Source organism: Mesoplodon bidens (genome assembly GCF_964165515.1).
Source record: "Mesoplodon bidens genome assembly, chromosome: Y".
In the NCBI taxonomy this organism is placed as follows: domain Eukaryota; kingdom Metazoa; phylum Chordata; class Mammalia; order Artiodactyla; family Ziphiidae; genus Mesoplodon; species Mesoplodon bidens.
In genome coordinates this window covers 51,921,792-51,943,864 of record NC_138180.1, presented here as the reverse complement: position 1 = coordinate 51,943,864, position 22,073 = coordinate 51,921,792, and the positions used below count along the sequence as shown (strand labels likewise).

General features: G+C 47.7%; 1 protein-coding gene across 1 annotated transcript in view; it reads right to left on the bottom strand.

Annotated features, from left to right (window-relative positions):
* LOC308609629 (cAMP-dependent protein kinase catalytic subunit PRKX) overlaps window positions 1-22,073 on the bottom strand; it is an 83,871-nt gene that overhangs the window by 40,578 nt on the left and 21,220 nt on the right. The window contains exon 2 of the mRNA XM_081223365.1: window positions 10,383-10,551. Within this exon, the coding sequence (XP_081079491.1) occupies window positions 10,383-10,551 (169 nt within the window). The remainder of the gene's footprint in view (window positions 1-10,382; window positions 10,552-22,073) is intronic.

Sequence of the window (22,073 nt, the reverse complement as noted above, 5' to 3'; positions counted from 1 at the left end):
TCAGCTTGCTTAAGAAGCAACAGTTTTCAAATAAAGGCACCCATAACAAATAGAAATTATGGCTAGAAAACAAACAAAAATCCTGAGGGCCCTGATGCCACTTTCCTTCTCCAAATCACGAAAATCAAATAAATTATCAAAAGGGAGAAAAAAATTCCTCCGATACATCTTTGTTTCAAAGCTCCACCAGTTCAGAGGTTGCTTATATGGAAAGAATTTGTAAAGAGCTGGGTATTATTAATGAGCAGAGCTAAACAAATATCCAAACAGTTCCTGACACCACGATTCCAAAAAGTTACAGTCATTACTTGGTGCTTGTGGCTGACAGGAGGCGGTCCGTGTGACCACAGAGGAATTAAGCCCTTGAGTTTAGAAAATCGGAAACAGGATAAACCGCATCAGCCAATCTGTTCATCCAGTCATTCTCATCAACTGCAGGACACTCACTGTCTTTTGCACCGAGTCTATAAGAAAAATAAAAGTTTGAGGGCAAAAAGCAAGATTTATCACATCGCTACGAGAAAAGCATGCACGTAGTGGATCTAAAAGGCGTGGGACCCATGGTTAGCATCACTGAGCAACATCTCCAATAACTCACGATCACCCGTCTTTATTGACCTCACCACCCACTGGTTTTCTCTTTGTTTAGTGGATACATCTGGACAAGGACCCACTCCGGGGACTTCCCTGGCGGTCCGGTGGTTGAGACTTCGCCTTCCAGTGCAGGGGGTGCGGGTTCGAGCTCTGGTCGGGGAACTAAGATCCCACATGCCTCGCAGCCCAAACACCAAAACACATAAAGCAGAAGCAATACTGTCACAAATTCAATAAAGACTTAAAAAATGGTCCACATCAAAAAAAAAATGTTAAAAACAAAAAAAACAAAGGACCCACTTCATACCTGGCAATGTCCTATCTTGGACACATTGGAAAGGGCATCTCCCGTTTGGCCTGTCATGAGCCTTGTGGGAAGCAGGGGAACTGCCTCTAAACACCAAACACAAAAGGGGGGTGTGTCCCAGCAAGATGGGAAGGGTTGGCCAGGTGTATCTGTGGTCGAAGGAGGCTGGGGACTGACACACACGGAAGTTGGAAACGGAGGCACCAGTCAAACCTTGGAGCTGTGGACGCGCCGTAGAGAGTCTGCATGTTGCCGAGGGCAGGAAGGAAAGTCATTGATGGGATTGGAAAGCAAAGGAGGACAGTTGGGTTTTCATGTCAGAACGAAGCCCCAGTCTCCACTCAAGAGTGGATGAGCCCTGGGGAGGTGACTGAGGAGAAAGAGAGGGGACCCAGATGAACAAAGGTGGACGGACTTTGGAGATGTGATTTAGACGAGGAAAGGGCAGGTCTGGAAAAGATGAAAACGCTAACTCGAAAAGACACATGCACCCCTGTGTGCACAGCAGCACTATTCACTACAGCCAAGACATGGTAGCAACAGAAGTGTCCATCGACAGAGGAATGGATAAAGAAGATGTGGTACATATATACACAATGGAATATTACTCAGCCATGAAAAAGAATGAAATAATGCCACTTGCAGCAGCATGGATGGACCTGGAGATGATCATACTACGTGAAGTCAGTCAGACAGAGAAAGACAAACGTTATACAATATCACTCATATGTGAAATCTAAAAAGTGATAGAAATGAATCTATATACAAAACAGAAACAGACTCACAGACACAGAAGCATGGATGGACCTAGAGATTATCATATTGAGTGAAGTAAGCCAGAAAGAGAAAGACAAATACCATGTGATATCGCTTACATGCGGAATCTAAAATATGACACAAACGAACTTACTTACACAACAGAAATAGACTCACAGACACAGAAAACAAACTTATGGTTACCAAAGGGGAAGCGGGGGGAGGGGTTAAAAACTAGGGGTTTGGGGTTAACATATACACACCACTATATATACAATAACCAACAAGGACCTACTGTAGAGCACAGGGAACTGTACTCAATATCTTATCATAATCTATAATGGAAAAGAATAGGAAAAAAGTTTTATATAAATAGATAAAACTGAATCACTTTGCTGTACACATGAAATGAGCACAATATTGTAAATCAACTATAGTTCAAAGAATTAAAAAAAAAAAAAAAAGGAAGAGGAAAGGTCAGAAGCCCTGGTTAGAGTGAACACAGAAGAAAAGGAAATCAACAACAGTGCCCGGGGGTGGGGGGCGGGGAGACCCAGGAGCCGGAAGGGCCATTTGGGGGGAGTCCAGAGGAGGAACTGATTGGAGGTGTGGGGCAAAGAGGAAGGTCAAGAATTCCTTTCCAACATGAGGACCCTGAACTGCTTGCAGAGACATCTGAGCAGAAGGGACCAGGTGCCAGGTGGGCGGATGAGTCTAGCTTGGAAGGAGCAGGTGTGAGTGAGAAGCTGAGCTGAGGAGTCTAGCGTGTCTAGTGTGCAGCAAGCGCGACCACAGCGCATGATTTTGGGAGCACGCGCACACGTTCACACACGTCCGTCCCCTAGACCACGTCCGCTCCCTGGTCCTCCCACCTCCACCTTGCATGGCCCATGGCCCGGCTTCTCTCCAAGGAAAAGCTAAGAGACCTCCCTCCCTCCCTCTCTGTATGCCCTCACCCCTGCCCTGCTTCCTGGAACGCGTCCACCCAAAATGCCCAGGAGGGACCTCTATGAAACAGAGTTAAAAACAGGGAGAGGCAAAAAAAAATGTGTATAATATGCTGTAAGGATGCCACACTCTGCGTGTGCGTGCGTGTGTGCACAGAGCTCTTTAAGTACGGGGAGAAGGACACAAGGCATCATACCAAACTGTCCACGTGGTGACCTGGTGATGGTGGAGGGACAAAGGAAGAAAGAAAAGGGAATGAGTCAAGCTGAGAAAAAAAATAAAAAAAGAAAAGAAAAGCAGAGAAGAGAAGAGAAAATGCTTAAGCACTCTCCACGGGCAGGAAAGAGAATGAGATGTCAAAAATGCACTCAAGGAGTTGAAGCAGGGACTCAGACGTCTGTACACCTGTGTTCACAGCAGCATTACAACAGCCAAGAGGTGGAAGCAAACTAAGTGTCCATGGATGGATGATGGATATAAACAAATGTGTTCCAGTCACACGATGGAATATTACTCATCCATGAAAAAGGAAGGAAATTGTGATACAGGCTACAATGTGGATGCACCCTGAGAAGATGATGCTCAGTGAGAGAAGCCAGACCTAAAAGGATACACGGTGTGTGATTCCACTCAGAGGAGGTACCTAGAGTTGTCACACTCATCAGAAAGTAGATGGTGGGGCTGGGGGAGGGGGACGCAGTGTTCCACAGACACCATGAGTTCCAGTTTTGCAAGATGAAAAGGTTCTGGAGATGATGGTTGGGATGGCTGCACGATGTGGATGGACTTAATGTCACTCAATTATACACTTAAAAATGGTCAAGAGGGCAGACGAATGGATAAAGAAGATGTGGCACGTGTATACAATGGAATATTACTCGGCCATAAGAAGAAACGAAGTTAAGTTACTTGTAGTGAGGTGGACGGACCTAGAGTCTGTCATACAGAGTGAAGTAAGTCAGAAAGACAAAAACAAATACCATATGCTAACACATATATATGGAATCTAAAATGAAAAAAAATGGTTATGAACAACCTAGGGGCAGGACAGGAATAAAGATGCAGACATAGAGCATGGACTTGAGGACACGGGAAGGGGGAAGGGTAAGCTGGGACGAAGTGAGAGAGAGGCATGGACATATATACACTACCAAACGTAAAACAGACAGCTAGTGGGAAGCAGCCACATAGCACAGGGAGATGAGCTCGGTGCTTTGTGACCACCTAGAGGGGTGGGATAAGGAGGGTGGGAGGGAGGGAGACGCAAGAGGGAAGAGATATGGGGATATATGTATATGTATAGCTGATTCACTTTGTTATACAGCAGAAACTAACACACCATTGTAAAGCAATTCTACTCCAATAAAGATGTTAAAAAAAAAGGTGAAGATGGTAAATTTTATGTGATGTACATTTTACCACGATTAAAAAATTAAAATTGAAAAAATGCATTCGAGAGAACGTATTAATCAATTATCCCATAAACAGCAAAAAAAAAAAAAAAAAAGTGGCCGTCGTTGACAGTGACTACAGAACACACTGGCAGAGACGTCAGCTCTGAGCTCAAAGAAGCACTTTCCACCTTTGATTATTGTCTTTTATTTGCAAAGTCTGCAGTGAGCACCTCCCCTATGGCATTTTAATTAACTTAAAAGTCAGCCTCATTTAGCTGGAGACACCTAACTTTAAGTTGGTCACAATTTCTCCAGATGCTGCCATAAAGCTGGACTTCTGCCATTAAAAGGAGAAAATGGAAAGTCACTCACGTCACCCTTTCTTGAGCCTCATCGCCCGGCGCGATCTGAGGTTCTGGAACATCCCTTCCAGTTTCCGAACCGGCTCCATGGTAACCAGTGCCCCCCGCCCGCCCCGCCGAGGTGACCTGAACTTGTTTCGCCGTCCCCAACCCCAGGATCCCCCTGTTGTGGTCCCCAGGGGTCCCAACACTCGGTGGCTCCATCTGATGTCTTCCCAAGGACGACCACTCGCTCGCTCTCTCTTCCGAGGCGGCTCCCTGGAAACTGCCCCACCTGGAACCCTCTCTCTCCCATCCAACTTCCCAGGAGTGTGCCAGGCCAGTACACCGCTGTGCAAGGCGGGGACGGGGTGACCTCGTGCTCCGTCCTCGCACCCCAGTCCCCAGCTGAATGCACAGGGAAGCGCACCCTCCGAGGTACCCGGGCGCACAGTGTGTCCATCTAACCTCCCCAGAGGTGCCCTGGGGGCCTGTTCCCATCTCCTCCCCCTCTTCCTGAGTTACACACCAGCATCAACGCTGGAGCTCCCCCACAAACCCAGTCTTGCGTCCAAGGTGGACTCAGATTCCTCCCCACGTCCCAGCCTCTTGGCTGACCCGTGGCCCCTGCACCAAGAACTCCCCCGCACCTGTCAGCCAACAAATGCCTTCTCCTTCTGCGAGATTCCACTGCAGCATCCTCAGTGGCTTAGGATCTCCCACCCCAAAGGGCTGACGATTCCATCCTTACCAACCACGCTGGGATCTACCAGAGCCTCATCGGGAACTTCAGTTTCCCTCCATCAGGAGAATTCAAACCTCCCTTGTATAAGCATCCATCTGGCCACACCCCCCAAAATTCAAAATGGACATTTCATGATGTTTGGACAAAGAACAGAACAAGGAACTGGGAAGTGGCTGTGTTCCTTGTCACAGCTGTCCCTTGCAGGCGATGGTGAAAGAGGAAGGAGAGCTATTTCTGGACTTTTGCTTCTGAAACTCAAGTGCAAAGGGGTCAAGGGAAGTCAGAACAGGGTGTTCTTTCCTCCTTAACTATCAGAAAAGCCAAGGAACAGTTTTGCTAACTACCTGTCCATGTGCCAATGGAGATGCAGACCAGACTCAAGTCTGTGGGCAGGAAGAAAGACCTTTCCTTTAGGTCCTTTAGGGCTCGTCCTCTCCAGACTAAGACCCAAGTTCCTCTACGTGGAGATCCAAGCTGTCATTTCGCCAATAATGAGAAGGATGTGCCCCACGGGTGATGGACCTCTGAGTTCTTTCATACCCAGATCTGTAGGGGAAAGCCAATGAAACATGGCTGGCTAGCTGGGTCTTCTACAGCACAATGAGTGACACAGCACTGGGACTGTCACTGGGTCCACAGGCTCATCACCAAGACGAAATGATGCAACTCCACGGGCAGGGGCTGGGCCAGGAAAGTGAGAATGCACCCACACCCACCTAATCTCTGTGTGTGCCCCTATCACAGGCGTTATCAACCAATAATCCATCCATCCGTCAACTTATCTATTTGTCTGCCATCCGTGTATCCATCCATCCATCCATCCATCCACCCACCCACCCACCCACCCATCTATCCAAATATCTATATCAATCTATTTATCTCACTATCTATTTCTATATCACCTGCCTATTCATCCTGTCTTCCTTTCTTCCTTCCATCCATCCATCCATGCATTCTTTCTATCTATCTATCTATCTATCTATCTATCTATCTATCTATCTATCTATCTATCTATCCTGGCAGTGGTCTGTAATCAGGACTATTTCACTCCCTGGGACATTTTCTGTCAACGTCTAAAGACATTTTTTGTCATCACACCAGGGAGGGAGTGCTCCTGGCATTGAGTGGGTAGACACCAGTGGTGCTGTTAAACCTCCTTTACTGCACAGAAAAGCCGCCACCACAAAGAATTTCCTGTCCCCAAGGTCAGCGGTGCCCAGGTGAGAATGCCTGTCCTGGATCCCAGCAACTCTAAGATGCCAGCGATTTCTATAGGCACAAAGGGCGGGGAGCAGACCCCGGGTCATGGTCTAGGGGCAGGACACAAGCCTTCCTCCCCGGGACATCTTGACTGTGTCACAATCCTTCTACACTGAGTTTGTCAGCTCTTGTAAAATTATCTCTACGCTGGCTGAACTGGTCTTCAGGATGGCTTTATCCCAGAACAGAATGCATTCTCTGATGTGTGTGTAATGAACGTCCTGGCCAACTTTCAACAACGCAACCACAGTAGCACTTCAAATACCGGACGCTAATAACACTGTGGGCGAACTTGCCAAATCGTTCAAGTGGAAGTTGAAACTTGAGTCTTTGTTCGGCGTGATACCCGGAATCATTGGTATTCCCTGTGGCTTCATGTGAATGCAAGTAAGGCTCACTCAACACTTCTGGAGAGTATGAAAGGCAGATGTTGGGAGAAGCAACTGATTTCCAAGAGAAACTGCACCGCTGGGGGGATTCGATACCTGCTTCCCTCGCAGTCTCTTCCCACTAAATCTGGTGCTCCATCCAGTGGCCCCGGGCACCCTACTGCCCCCGTTCGCGGGGCTGGTCAGATACAGCGCTCTCCCCCTGTTACGTGTGGGGCACCTCTGGAGTCTGCTGACCCTAGATCAATTTAATCCCAGTTTTCAAACACCGCCGGGTCCCTCAAGTGATAATGCACAGAAAACTTCCAAAGGCTACAAGTACTTTATAATAAGACCCCCGTGCACTGAAAGACCTGCACTTAGCAAGTCACTAAGTAGTAGTGTCCACCCCAAAATCTATATGCTGAAGTCCTAACCCCCAGGACCTCAGCATGTGGCTGGATTTAGAGACGGGGTCTTTAAAAAGGGGATGAAGGTGAAATGAGGTCACTAGGGTGGGTCCTGATCCCGTAGGACTGGGGTCCTTATAGGAAGATGAGGCCAGGACACAAACACGCAGAGGGACAGCCTTGTGGACTAAAGGACCAGGAAAAATTCCTGCCTGTTGGCCATAGGACAGTTGGACCTGACATAGAAAAAGACCACATTGAGGTGTGCCTGCACCCAGTGAGCTGTATGGCAACAGGAATATCAAGGTAGCAAAGAGACTGCCAGATTATAGAGCTACCACAGTGCAGAGCGATCACACTCTTTAAAAGAGAAAACCCGATTTAGATAACCTGGGGTCAAATTCCATCCCACTGAAACTAGGGCTTACAGCCTTTGTGATGGAAACAATTTAGGTACTTATCCAAAAGCAAGGAACATCGGAATACAGAATCCGTGTCCCTCTGGATCCAGCAGTCTACCCTACCTGATGAGGAAACCGCCTGATTAGCTGTCCAGGAGTAAAGGACGCAGAGTTATCTGACTACAGCTCTGTTTATCATGGTCCTCCTTTTCCCTATTCCCTTTTAACGTCCCAAAGCTCAAGGATTCTATCCTGGGGACTCCTTTGACGTAGTTAGAAAGCATCTCCAGAGCCCATCACCTAGGCTGGTCCCCACTCCAGGAGACGACGGGGTGTGTGTTACTTTGCTGGGGCTGCCGTAACCAAAGACCACAAACTGGGTGGCTTAAACAACAGAAATGCATCCTCTCATAGTTCTGGAGGCCAGAAGTCCAAGATCGGGGTGTTGGTGGGCGTGGTTCCTTCTAGAATCTCCAGGGAAGGATCCATCCTAGCTTCTTCTATAGCTTCTGGTGGTTGCCAGCAATCCCGGGGGTTCCTCGGCTTGTGGCCACATCACCCCAATCTCCACCTCTGTCTTCACGTGGCCTCTTCTCCTCTCTGTGTGTCTTTGTGTGTCTTCTCCGCTTGTTACAAGGACACCCATCACATCGGATGGAGAACCCAGCTTACTCCTATAGGACCTCGACCTACATCTTGATTACACCTACAAAGAAGACCCAACTTCCAAATAAGGTCCCATTCACAGGTACTGGGGGTCAGGACATCAGGACATCAACATATCTTTTGTGGTGGCACACACAATTCAACCCACAACAAGGTGGAGCTCCCAGAATGGAAGCCATCCCCCAAGATTCCCTACGGCATCACCCTAATGTTTCCAGGGGGATGTGCCTGATCCCAGAAAATATGCATTGAGGTGACCTCAGCAACCCCGCTGGGCGGCATGCCCACCGCCCACACACAGCCCCGGAAAGCACTCCTGCCATCGGCTTCTTCCCTCTTCTCCAAACTTTTGTCTTCTCAACACCAATGTCTCAGACTTTTCGTTGTCACCATCAATTCCACCTGCCTCTCTTCCGTGTTCTCCTAATTTCACTGCAGACACATAACAGATCACGCCACTTGGTTTCCTGAGGAAACCGGAACCCAGCGGCCAGGTGCCCCGTCTTCCTGGGAAAACTCAGCCACAAAGCACCCTCGGGGACACACCCTGGGGTTCTGGCTTGAGACTTCCTGTATCTGGTAAAAGCCCAAGACCGTTCTCCGAAATCACGTGAGAATGACTTGGCAACAGATAAAGGCGTCCACATCTCCTTTATAACATGTGTCCTGAAAACCCTAGCCCACTGAAGTCTTTACCCAGAATCACTCTTTCAGTTTCTAGAAGAGACACCAGAAGTAGAAGCTTTTCTTCTTTCCAGAAGAAGATCTACACGTGTGAGATTTTCTACCCATCTTCCCACCACTTCCCAGCGAGGAGGAGACTCAGACCTGAACAGGGAGGGGTGGTGACTCTGCTGCATCGGCTAGTTTTTTTTTTGTTTCGATTTTAGTGACTCACCAGCATGAGACTCTACTGACCCGTCCACACGGGCCCAACACGGCCACTGGGCTTCATAAAAGGAAAGTAAGACACGAACTCAGCTCCTTCCCTCTGTCACCCACCCAACATGCCACCCGTCCCTGCTCCGAGTGACACGCTGTTTTGGGCCCTGGGGACATTGCTCCGGTGGCTGTGAGTCGACAGGTGTTATCTCCCTGCACCGGGGGCACATGCAAGATGCTCCAAGAGCAGGGTGGAGGCGCCTGTCTCTGTGTACAGGCAGGTGTACCGCAGAAGAAAGGCGGGTAAGGGTGAGGTGGGAGAGGCAGGGGGTGGGGAGAGGCACCACAGGGGGGCGGGTGGCCCTGGGGTGACAACATGGATGGCACCTCCCACCTTCTACTGCAGGTCACTTTCCTGGGACGATGCGGGGAAGAGCGTCTGAAAAGAGCCAGAGCCAGAGGCAAAGCCAGAGCCAGAGGCAAAGCCAGAGCCAAGGGCAAAGCCAGAGCCCGGGATGGGCTGTTTCTAGGACACTGAGCCCCTGGGGTCATTCCCTGCCGATTTGTCAGCAGAGACGCAGATCACGGGAGGGCCGTGCGGGTGAAGGGATCACTACGGCTGTAGTTAAAGCAAAGAACCCCTTGAAAGAGGCAAGTCTGGGAGGCCAAGAACAGCTGGGCACTCGGGCCAGAGAGGGGGGCCCACGCCAGGCTGGGTGGGGAGGGGTCGGGGGCTGAAAGGGGCGTGAGGAAGGCGGCGGAACGGGTGGGAAGCAGTGGAAGGCCCCCGGGGATGGGGACGGAGAGCCCTCTGTGGACGCCCACACCTCTGGCCCCTGAGTGGGGTATGGCCTTACCCTCCGCCAGCAAAGAGCGTGGCAGAAAGAGGGATCCGTTTGGTCCCTATTGGGCACCTTCAACTGGAAGGTTCTATGAGGCATCGACATGGGGACACTGAACGGTCAACTAGAAACCCAAGAAAGGATGTGAGTGAGCAGAGGTGAGCAGGTGACTGAGGTCCCAGGAAGACCGGCTGGACGGGGTGTCCAAGGAGCTGGGGGTGGCAGTAGGGGACAGAGCCTCTGGCGGGGCCCCAGGTGCCCCTGTGGACACGCAGCTCGTGCAGGGGGCGCGGCACCAGGCGGGCCACCCTGGGCAGGCACGTGTGGGAACGGCGCCTTTCTCCGCGCGACCGGGAGCTGAGATGTCTCAGCGAAGTGTGACCCGCCGTGACCGCACTCCATCCCACCTCCCGCGGGAAAATGCACCTGGGGCCCGGGACGGTGGGGACCCGGAGAAGGGAGACTCACAGCTTGACCAGGAACGGGTGGCTGACTTCCTTCAGCACGGATTTCTCGTTGTGCACGTGCTGTTCCTGCTTCAGGCGGATGACGTCCGGGATGCTCATCACCTTCAGGGCGAAGAAGTGTGTGCCCTGCTTCTCGCGGACCAGCTGCACGCGGCCGAACGTCCCTGTACCTGCAGTGGGGACAGGCGGTGTCAGCAGCCACGGCCCCCGGGATGGGGGACCAGCACCCCGACCTCAAGAGAACCTGGAGGCTCGGACAACTCAGTACCGGGCGATACATCTGGTGCGAGGGCTGGGTGCCAGGCACCTGTCTGGAACGGTCAATTGAAGATAGACACACAGGATCACTTGCCCCCGAATTGTTCTTTAATAGGGGCGACGGGCCATCCTTTCTGAAAATGAGTCATCCCAGAGGAAACACACACACAAACACGCACACAGGGAAAGGCAGAATGGAAAAGGATGCTAAATACGTTCCTTCAATGTGTGTTTTTCTTTAGGTTTTCTAAATCAAGACAAGACAGAGAAAATAAACTTACGGTTGCCAGGGGGGATAGCAGGGGGTGGGGAGAGATAAATTAGGAGTTTGGGATTAGCAGATACACACTACTATATACAAAACAGGTGAACAACAAGGACCTACTGTAGAGCACAGGGAACTCGACTCAACATCTTATAATAACCTATAATAGGAAAGAATCTGAAAAAGAATAGATATGCATATATATAACCGAATCACTTTGCTGTGCACCTGAAGCTAACACAACATTGTGAATTAACTATACTTCAGTTTAAAAAATTGGATTAAAAAAAAAATCAGAAGATAACTCTTTCCATGAAAAACTTGTGAGCATCCCTGCCAGGTTTCTATTTATCCCACGAAGCACTGTATGAGAGGCTAATAAACTCACAACTGTAGTACACGTGTTGGTGATTGCCACTGTCCTGTTAAAACAAAACAAAACAAAACAAAAAAGGCTAAGTGTAACACAGCCGTCCTCACAAGCTTCTTCCTTGAACCCATTAATGCCAGCTAAACGCACTCAGTGTTTCTGTTAAAACTTGCCAAGGGTTAGCATCAAGTGATGCAGATACTAACAGAGAGAAGAATTTTAAAAGTGCAACCACTGCAAACATGAAAGGAAATCCACAGTATACATGTAAAAGGAAATCAAACCCTCTCGTGTACCATGCTGTGACACGGTCAACCCAATGTCTCCTCCTCTTTGGTCTCCCTCCAGCCGGCAATCACTTAAGGCGCCTCTGAGATGAAAGATCCAAAGGACTTTTATCTACGGCCAGAGAAAAGGGAAAGTTGGGCAGAAAAATGACATCTGTATGTGTGAGCCTCTGGAAGCTTATCCAAGACGGCTGTCCTTCCTGCCCCTATCGAAGAAATAACGCAGAGGACAGGCTCTTCCAGGGGAAGAAGGTGTGGAAAACGGCCAACAAATTGGGGCTCCCTGGCTGGAAAGATGGTAATCAACGTGAGAAAGCAGGAAAAAAGGAATTCAAGGATGGCTCGGAGAGGAAAAAGACCTTCAACACAACCATACAGCCACCTTCTCCTCTTTCATAGAGTTGGGAATGCCATTTACGGCACATGGTAAGATGGAGAGGAAAAGAAAGTTATACCTACGCCATAGGTTTGGGGGGAGGGCATTTTCTACAAATTAACATTCTCAAGCTGCAAAATCAGTCAGTACATCTACTGGCTTAATGCAGCTGGAGTGAGGGACACTGATAAGTCATCTTGGCTTTTTTTTTTTTTTTTTTTTTTTTTTTTTGCAGTACGCGGGCCTCTCACTGTTGTGGCCTCTCCCATTGCGGAGCACAGGCTCCGGACGTGCAGGCCCAGCGGCCATGGCTCACGGGCCCAGCCGCTCCGCAGCACGTGGGATCTTCCCGGACCGGGGCACGAACCCGTGTCCCCTGCATCGGCAGGCGGACTCTCAACCACTGCACCACCAGGGAAGCCCGTCACCTTGGCTTTTAAAGGGAGTTCCCAATCATGAATATTTTATTATTGCGGAAGTAGACAGTGATGTACAAACATGAAGAAATTGTGCCAGAAGAAGCAAATGATGAGCCCCAATACATTTTTTAAAAGTACATCCTCATCAAAAGATAATTCAGAAGTAAATATAGAACTGTATCACAGTTAGGCAGTGTTGACAAAGTTCTGTGGAATCAGATCAACACAGAGAGGCACGTAGGGAAAGGGCGCTGAGGAGAGTGAGTTGATACAGTTTAGGTGTTTTCATGAGAACGCTGGTGTTTCCGTTAGGCAAAGGGCGGATGAATGGGAACCGAGGACACTGGCATGGCATCTAGTGCAAGTTTTGCCTTTGACTTGTTCTATGCACCCAAAGGCAAAACAAATTAACCCGTTTGGACTCATACTGTTTTCATGTCTCTGATAGAACAGGTAGATTACTATATAAACGTTATCAATGGTCTCGCCACACGCTAAAATTCTAATGATGAAAAGAAAGACAGCACAGCTATGACTCAACAGATTTCTTTTTTTTCCTACCTTTCTGCCTGCAACATCTTTGAAGCTTGCTCTGAGCTGTGTGTGCTGTAAACACCGAGAACTCAAAGCAGAGTGCCTGCAGTGCAGACATGGGGGGAAGTCCCTCAGCACCACAATCAGATTACAGGATGATACAGGGAAACCATCTTGTTGAAGGCAGATGAAACCAGCAGGCTGTAATTTTTAAGCTGACCGGCTTTAGTGCACTGAAGACAAAAACAACATTCAATGGTGCTGGTATGAAGCTGTTATTGCAGTAGAAAGAAAAAGGACAGACATCTTTTCCTGCTCGGTGCTGGCAGGCTCTCCAACATACATCCCCAGCTCTCAACACCTCCCGTTAGAAAGTAGAGAAGCCCGCCTTTTAGCTTTGCTGCAGGTAAGGATGGTTACGTGACCCACCTCTGCCCAATAAGAGACGAAATGGAATATTATTCAGTGTAAAAATGAAGGAAAGCCTTATTGATTATCTATTTTATATACACTAGTATGTGTATGTTAATCCCAGGCTCCTGACGGAGCCTTCTCCCTCACGTTTCCCCTTTGGTAAACCTAAGTTTGTTTTCGAAATCTGTGACTCTGTTTCTATTTTGTAAGTAAGTTCATTTATATCATTTTTAATTAGATGCCACAGATGACTGACAGCATGTGATCTTTGTCTAACTTACTTCACTTAGTGTGACAATCAACTATACTCCAATAAAATGAAACAACGAAGGAAATCCTGCCACTTGGGACATCACAGAGGAGCCCTGAGAGCATTATGCTAAGTGAAATAAGTCCAACAGAGAGAAACACACACTGTATGATCTCACATATATGAGGAATCTAAAAAAAGGCAAACTCACAGAAACGGAGTCGACGGTGGTTGCCAGAGGTGAGGGGAGAGCGATGGGGGGAATGGATGATGGGGGTTAAAAGGTCGAAGGTTACAATTACAAAATAAATAAGTCCTGGGGATGTCAAGTAGGGCATGGTGACTACAGCTGGTAACACTGTATTGTTTACTTGAAAGCCACTAAGAGAGTAGATCTTAAAAGTTCTCATCACAGGGCTTCCCTGGTGGCACAGTGGTTGAGAGTCCGCCTGCCGATGCAGGGGACACGGGTTCGTGCCCCGGTCCGGGAAGATCCCACATGCCGCGGAGCGGCTGGGCCCGTGAGCCATGGCCGCTGAGCCTGCGCGTCCGGAGCCTGTGCTCCCGTTAAAAAAGTTCTCATCACAAGAAAAAAATGTGTAACTATGTGAGGTGATGGATGTTAACTAGATAGAGTGTGGTGATCACTTTGCAATATACACGAATATCCAATCATTGTGCTGCACACCCAGAACGAATACAGTGTTATACGTCAAACACATCTCAAAACAACGGGGGAAAAAAAAACTATTTCTCAACTACATTCCAATAAAAATTTAAAAAATAAAGAAAGGGGTCACCTTGAACACAAGGTATCTCTTTACTGTGAAGTCACAACAGAGGGGAAAAAAGAAAAAGAACTGCAGACTGAGGTGTGGGAAAGTGCAGAAAACGCATTTCGCATGGTCAGAAGGGACTGACCGGCCCTCTTCCTCAGCCCCAAACCCACAAACTGTCCCGAGAGGAGGGAGGTCACACAGGGACCATGGGAAAGCCTTTGCCCTGCAGACTCCAAGCAAAAAACGCGACCGCCTTATTTTGTCTTTGAAAGCCCATAATGTAAATGAAGCAGATGGAAAATCAAAGAAACTAGGATTTAAGTCTGTGGGGGTCATTTTAAGTTTGCTGGACCTGAAAACACTTGGGGAAAATCCATACAGAATGAGCACGGGAGGAGTACCGTGGAATGCCAGGTAATTACAAAAGGAGAAAATGGAAACCACTCTGGGTTTTATTTCGGGGTATGGGGATCAGAGGGGTAATGACAGAAATGACAGGGAGGCCACTCCCTCTGATTTCACCCTTCTTCCCCCTCTGGTCTCCCCACCTTTTCCCGCAGCATGTTCTATAGAAAAAATCCACTAATGGACCAACACACCAGAAAACCGACATCGCCCACCTGGACCCTACTCAACCTCTGTGCTGGGAGGGGACCCACGGTGGGCCTGGTCCTGTCTGGGTCACCTACACACAGTTTTTCTAACGCTCCTCCCACCAGTTGAGGGTTGAGTTGTGTCCCCCAAGAGATAGATTCAATTTCTAACCCTGGAACCTGGGAACGGGACCTTATTTGGAAAAAGGTCTTTGCAGAGGTGATGAAGTGAAAGGTCTAAGATGAGGTCCTCCTGGAGGAGGGTGGCCCTACATCCAATGACAGGGTCCTTCTAAGAGACAGAAGAGGAGAGACACAGACACAGAGGAGAAGCCACGTGAAGACAGAGGCAGAGATGGGAGGGATGTGGCCGCAAGCCCAGGGACGTGTGGAACCCCAGAAGCTGGAAGAGAAGGGAAGGACCCTCCCCTGGAGCCTCTGGAGGGAGCGTGGCCCTGGGGCACCTTGACCTCCGGCATGTGGTCCCCAGGATTCAGAGAGGATGAATGCCTATGGTTTTAAGCTTCCCAGTTTGGCGGTAATCTGTTATGGCAGTTCCAGGGGTACAAATTCAACCACGCGATGCAAGGATTCTTCTAGCACCCTTCTGATTTAATCACCTAATACTATGTGTTCATGTTTTCGCATACAGAACCTAACAGGATTTTTACTTGTCTTCCTCCTGTTTGAGAACACGTTTGGAAATGAAAATTTACATTTTTCAAATACCCCAACAGGGATCTGCTCAAGTCTTTTGATACACTGATGTGGTTTGGGAAATCCGGGGAAATTTAAAGGCCAACACAGAGGACACTACACTCCATTGTCTTTGGCCAGATAGTTGATGAGGAGATAGTCAAGGAAAACAATCAGAATTCATAAAAAGAAAAGCCGCTCTGTTCTGGAAAAGTGATGAACTTTCCAAAAGCTTATCAAAAGAAGCATGCAAACCATGAGTCTGCTCCAAGAGAGAACAGGATGATAGCTAACAATAGCAACATTTTCTGGGCAAAGGAAACATTGCTGAGTTTCTGCTCCGGTGGGGTAAGCCCCTGGCCTGTCCTCACCAGGAGCACGCCCCCGCCAGAAAAGGGAATTTCTCTTGGAGACTCTGAAACAGGAAGTTTCACCAGAAAGACAGCCAAATTCCACATTCCCTTTTATGAATTGCATTTGCATTTCATGTTTTAATTACTGGGAAGTGAGAAGATTCCTCCTCTTACAAAGGTTTTTGTAAAAGTGTATACATAATGTCTCCTGCGAAAAATGGACTTAATTAAGCTTACTGTTATGACATAGAAGTCTGGCTTCCCAATGACTATTTTTTTTTATCCTTCAGACTGCAGCAATCAAATGAAATATGCAATACCCCTCTACCTATTTCTAGATACCTCTGACAAAATTTAACCTTGAAGAAACACACTGCTTTTTTATTACTTTACATCGTGGAGACCATCGGCAGAGACGTTAACTTACACACTTCCGTCTTGTGCTTTAAGGAAAAAAGACTCCCCAAGAAAGGACGTATCCACTCTTTGATGATGAAAGGGGGAGAAACAAACCCTTTGAGGACATGTTTAAGGAGAACATTTATTTCACAAATACAGGAAAAGACAACTTGAAATAACAGGATCATGATAACAACCCGTGGAGCAGAATCAAGATAGAAATTCCACCAAGGTAGAAATTAGCAAAGACTGGTTAAACGTGCAAAGGGAGTCCTGTACGTAAAAACCGTATTTCCTGTGTTCTGTTGAAAATTAGGGAACTGAGCCATTTTTTAACCTGACGAGAAATCACCTTTTCTTTTCTTCCTGTTTCAGAGATTCAGAAATAGTATTGGTTCCCTAAAAATGACTGAGTTCGTGCTTTGAAGGGTCTGCTCTAAATAAGATGAAGTCTGGGGGGGAGGGATAAATTGCGAGATTGGGATTGACATATACACACTACTGTACATAAAACAGATAACTAATAAGGACCTACTGTAGAGCACAGGGAACGCTACTCAATACTCTGTAATGACCCATATTTTAGAAAAGAATTCTATTTTTCTATATTTTAGAAAAGAATTCTATTCTTTTAGAAAAGAATCTAAAAAAGATATATGTATTACTGAATCACTTTGCTGTACACCTGAAACTAACACGTTGTAAATCAACTACACTCCCATAAAAAGTTCAAACAATAACTCAATAAATAGGATGAAGTCTCGTCCACACAGCAAGGGAGGGGCAGTTATTTGATTATGCAAACAATTCTTAAACACACACACACACACATTTTCCATTCTGGGTCCACGCTGGGGATGAAACAATTCTGAACAGGAGGTGCCACGGCTGTGGGGATGGATTCGGGGGTCTGAGGTGTCAAGACCTGTCTTTCACATCTGTGGGCCTAATCCAGCAATGAAAAACATCAGCTTCATCCTTCTAGTCCATTCTTTACCCAAAGATCCCAGGGTGGCCTCCCGGGTGTTACCTTCTTACAAGGGATAAAAGCACCTTCTGGACCCAGAATCCAAGCTCAGATTTCGTGCAGAAAGCCTTTCAGTGACCTCCACTGTTACCCAAAGAAGGCCCACTCGGGAGATCCTATAAAGCCAGTTCTTGGTTTTAACTTCATCCTTTGTTTACGGATGTTATCACTGGGGGTCCCAGAGGAGGGCACGTGGGGACTCCCCTCTGTGGACTCTTCTACAACTTCTCCTGCGTCTTCACCTACTGAGTTAATCGTCTTAAACTATGTCATAATAAAAAGTTCTTGTAAAAAGTCGCGTCTGTCGTACACCCTAGAGGATCCTATGCCCCACGTGACCATCTTCAAGAAGCCCTGGGTCCGAAATCCATAGATTCCAGATTTGACCAGAGACACTTTGCTAAAGGCATCGGTAGAGACGGACCGATTGTACCAGCTCACCTGCCTTCTTTTTCTTAATCTGACTGTATCCCCCCGACCCCTGTCAAAAACAGGAAGGAACGGATACACAGATAACGTGGACAGATAGAAAGAATGGAGAGATGGATGAAGGATAGACAGACGACAGACAGATATGGGCTTTGTAAGCCTGTTTCCCAAAGAGGAGATAAAACCTCATCACAGTCCACCTGACAATTACCTGTAATCTCTATCTTCATTTAGTAACAGCCGAGGCAACTTTAGGACAGTCCAAACCACTCCGTCAAACCTTAAAGCACAGAGAGCTGGGAAGAGGATTAAATACACCCGTCACCCGGTTTCTGACGTCAAGAAACCTCACTCCTGAAGACTCCCGGGATCCGGATGCCAACTAATTTCAACTCACTTCCCACAGCCGTCTGATACAGAGAAGGCTTTTTTTGTTTAATATTTATTTTACTTATTTTACTTTTGGCTGCGTCGGGTCTTAGTTGCGGCATGCAGCGGGCTCCTTTGCTGTGGCGTGCGGGCCTCTCTCTAGTTGTGGCGCGAGGGCTCAGTAGTTGTGGCACGCGGGTTTAGTTGCTACGCGGCATGGGGGATCTTAGTTCCCCAACCAGGATCGAACCCACATCCCCTGCACTGGAAGGCGGATTCTTAACCACTGGACCACCAGGGAAGTCCAGAGAAAACTTTTTTTTTTAATGGAACTATAGGTAATTGACAATGTTGTGTTAGTTTCAGTTTACAGCAAGTGATTCAGTTCTTTACATATATGTATATATATTCTTTTTCAGATTCTTTTCCATTATAGGTTATTACAAGAGATTGAGTACAGTTCCCTGTGCTCTACAGTAAGTCCTTGTTGTTTATCTATTTTATATATAGCAGTGTGTACCTGTTAATCCCAAACTCCTAATTTATCTCTCCCTCCCAAGACCCACTATCCCCTTTGGTAACCAGAAGTTTGTTAGAAGTAAAGCTTTTTCAGGGGAGCATCTCATGATCACAAAGACACCAACTGCAAGAGTTCTTAGTACGTATCCACCCCATCCCGAAACAGTCTGCACCCGCCCCTTGTATACTGAGCATAATCATACCCGAATGATAACGACAATTTTTCAATACCTGTTTCTACTGGTAGGAAGGGAGCTGAGCTAAAGCTCAGAAAGAGGTGCCCCAACCATCTCTAAAGAAAGACCTGCCTTACTGGCCATCCCATCCCCTGCACCCTCCACTTCTTTGTAACCTGCGATCTCTCTTGAAGTTACGATGGATGCTCAGTGTGCCTTGCACCGGGGCATCCCAGATGCTAACAAAACAGAACCAGGCGCAGCCAAGGGGAGAGAGAGTGTGGGTGGAGGAGACCCAACTTGCCCTGAAATGCAGGATAAAAGACAGCCGACAGGCCAGTGGTGGGTGGAAAACTGCCACAGGAGCACAGCGTCCAAGAAAGGACGGCATCTCTTCCCTGTGACGCTGGGAAAGAGGATGCGGCGGATAATGTGCTTCAACCCAGGTCCCCTCAGCAGGAGCAGAATCCCCACACCCCGTGTATCACCTGCTGGGCCAGTGGGTTGAGCTCTGCGTTGGGTTTCGAGGGAACGCTCTTCTTCCTCACACTTATATATGGTCGAAGTAGGTTAAGGTACAGAGGTTAACACAGGATGTATATAATATTAAGGGTTGCAACTGGGAGACTCCTGAGCGACCCAGTGACCCTCAATGGGCTACAGAGGGGTCTGGACCACGCTTCGGAGCCGAGGCTGCCTGAGGATCACACACCCCCGGCCTCGTCGTGCCGTGGCCTCTGATGCAGCAATTCTGCAAGATGGGGGCCAGACAGAGGGGGACATACCCCCAATTCGCTAGCATTCCCAGAGGTGGGAAGAATTCAGCAGACCCGTAGGTGAGCCTGGGACACGGCAGGCAGCCTCAGCATCAGCAGCATCACCTGGCCACCCAGGGGGATCCCGGGGTCCCTTCCAACACCCTTCCACCACCAGTGGACCCCAAGTGCCATCAGCAGGCACCCCCTTTGCCTGGAACCCCGCCTGCAAGGTGTCAGAAATCACTTGTCTCCTCCATCCAACAGGAGCAAACGTTTTATCTCCTTAACTGTTTAGACAAGTGAAATTAGTTTGGAGATGTTTAAACCAATTGAAAAAAGGATCTATAATTTCTAAGGAGGCTGAAAGAAGGCAGTATGTGAAGAAAATGTCAGCCCACTCTTGATAGTGATATGTGCTTCTCTATGTTGAAAAGACTTTAAAAAAAACAATAAATTTATTTATTTATTTATTGATGGCTGCGTTGGGTCTTTGTTGCTGCACACGGGCTTTGTCTAGTTGTGGCGAGCGGGGACTACACTTTGTCGTGGTGCGCGCTTCTCACTGAGGGGGCTTCTCTTGTTGCGGAGCACGGGCTCTAGGCGCGCGGGCTTCAGTAGTTGTGGCCCACAGCCTCAGTAGTTGCAGCTCACGGGCTCTAGAGCACAGGCTCAATAGTTGCGGTGCACGGGCTTAGTTGCTCCACGGCATGTGGGATCTTCCAGGACCAGGGCTCGAACCGCGTCCCCCTGCACTGGCAGGTGGACTCCCAACCACTGCACCACCAGGGAAGTCCCTGAAAGGGGCTTCTGCAGACAGATACAAGATACTAAGGCTGGGTACCTGGAGTCAGCCAGGGATGCAGTGATGGAGGCAGATGGGGGCCAAAAACAGGGATGCATTTCCATGTATAATTTTCATTTTTTAAATCTGTGAGCTATAGAAATGTTTTAGGTACATGATAGTTAAATCTATGTTAAGTTGATCAATTCAATAAACATACATTACATAATTATTGCAAGATAATTACTACGCCATAATGAAAGAATGTATCGTTGTAAAACCCAGTTCTTTTCCTTCAGGTTTCCCCCCTTAAGGTAACATCAGAAAAGCTTATAAACTACAATACATGACATCATGTGTCCCAAGCCTGCAGTTCTCCTTTTCAAAGTTGGCTTTTGGAAATTATGGCTGCAAACTAGTACAAACTTCTGTTTTACAGGGGGAAAAAAAAAACCTTTAGAAGGTGTTTTTTAAAGAATGTGTGCTAACTCTGGTTAAAATTAGAATTGTGGAACTGTACACTTTGAAAGGGTGAATTTTATGGTTTGTGAATTATCTCTTAATAAGCAAAATCTACCCCCAAAAAATGTGTGCTTTGGATAAAGTTATGAGGATTTTTTTTTTAACTTGGAATCTTTAACTTCAAAGATCAGCTGATTAAACTGGACCCAATTCATCTGAGCCTGGGTGGGAGGTTAGAGTTGTGAGTTCACTAGTCTAGACAGATTTAAAAAAAAACAAAAAACAAGCAATTCCCTCAAAATGTTGCTGAGTCAAGCCACATTCCATTTCCCAGTGCCCGACGGTAGAACAGATATTTCAGAACCACAATTCTTCTATTTACAGATTAATTACTAAGTTACAGTCTCTCTTAAGAAAGATACAAAGTGTATAATCACGAAAGAAAAAAGAAACACAGAAATCCCTCCCACCAACCCCAAGGCTAGCGAATGTGACACAAGGAAACGCCTGGAATTCCTGGCCCTGCACTGGGCTCCCTAAGAGCAGATATGAGGGACTCTGAACCGCGCTTGGTGACACTTCACCCAGGAGCACAAAGGCTGGTCTTGGTCCTCTGACAACACAAGCCCGGCAGGTTAAAAGTCACAGCCCGGTACCGCATCCAGGGTGGGATGGGATGATGTCCTAGCAACCCCCAAAGTTACGAACAATGAATGCACTGCGACGTTTCTTGACCTCAGCGTAATTGACCCTCTGGATTAGATAATTCGGGGGTTGGGGGGGGAGGGCGTGTGCTGGGCACTGTGGGGTGTGGAGCATGATCCCTGGTCTCCACCCACCACATGTCAGTAGCCACCCCCCCGCATCTGTGACACCCCAAATGCCTCCAGACATTGTCAAGTGTTCCCCCAAGGAGCAGAATCCCCTTGGTTGAAGACCACTGGTATAGACAGATGGATGATGGATGGACGACACATAGAAGATAGATAATAGGTAGGTGGTAGATAGTAAGAGTGGTGACAGATGATAGCTAGATAGAAAAAGGTGATAAACGGATGGATGGATGGATGGATACATGGATAGATAGATATAGAAGATAGATGATAAATGGATGGATGGATAGATATAGGTATAGATGGATACATACATACATAATAGAGAAATATAGAGATGGTAGA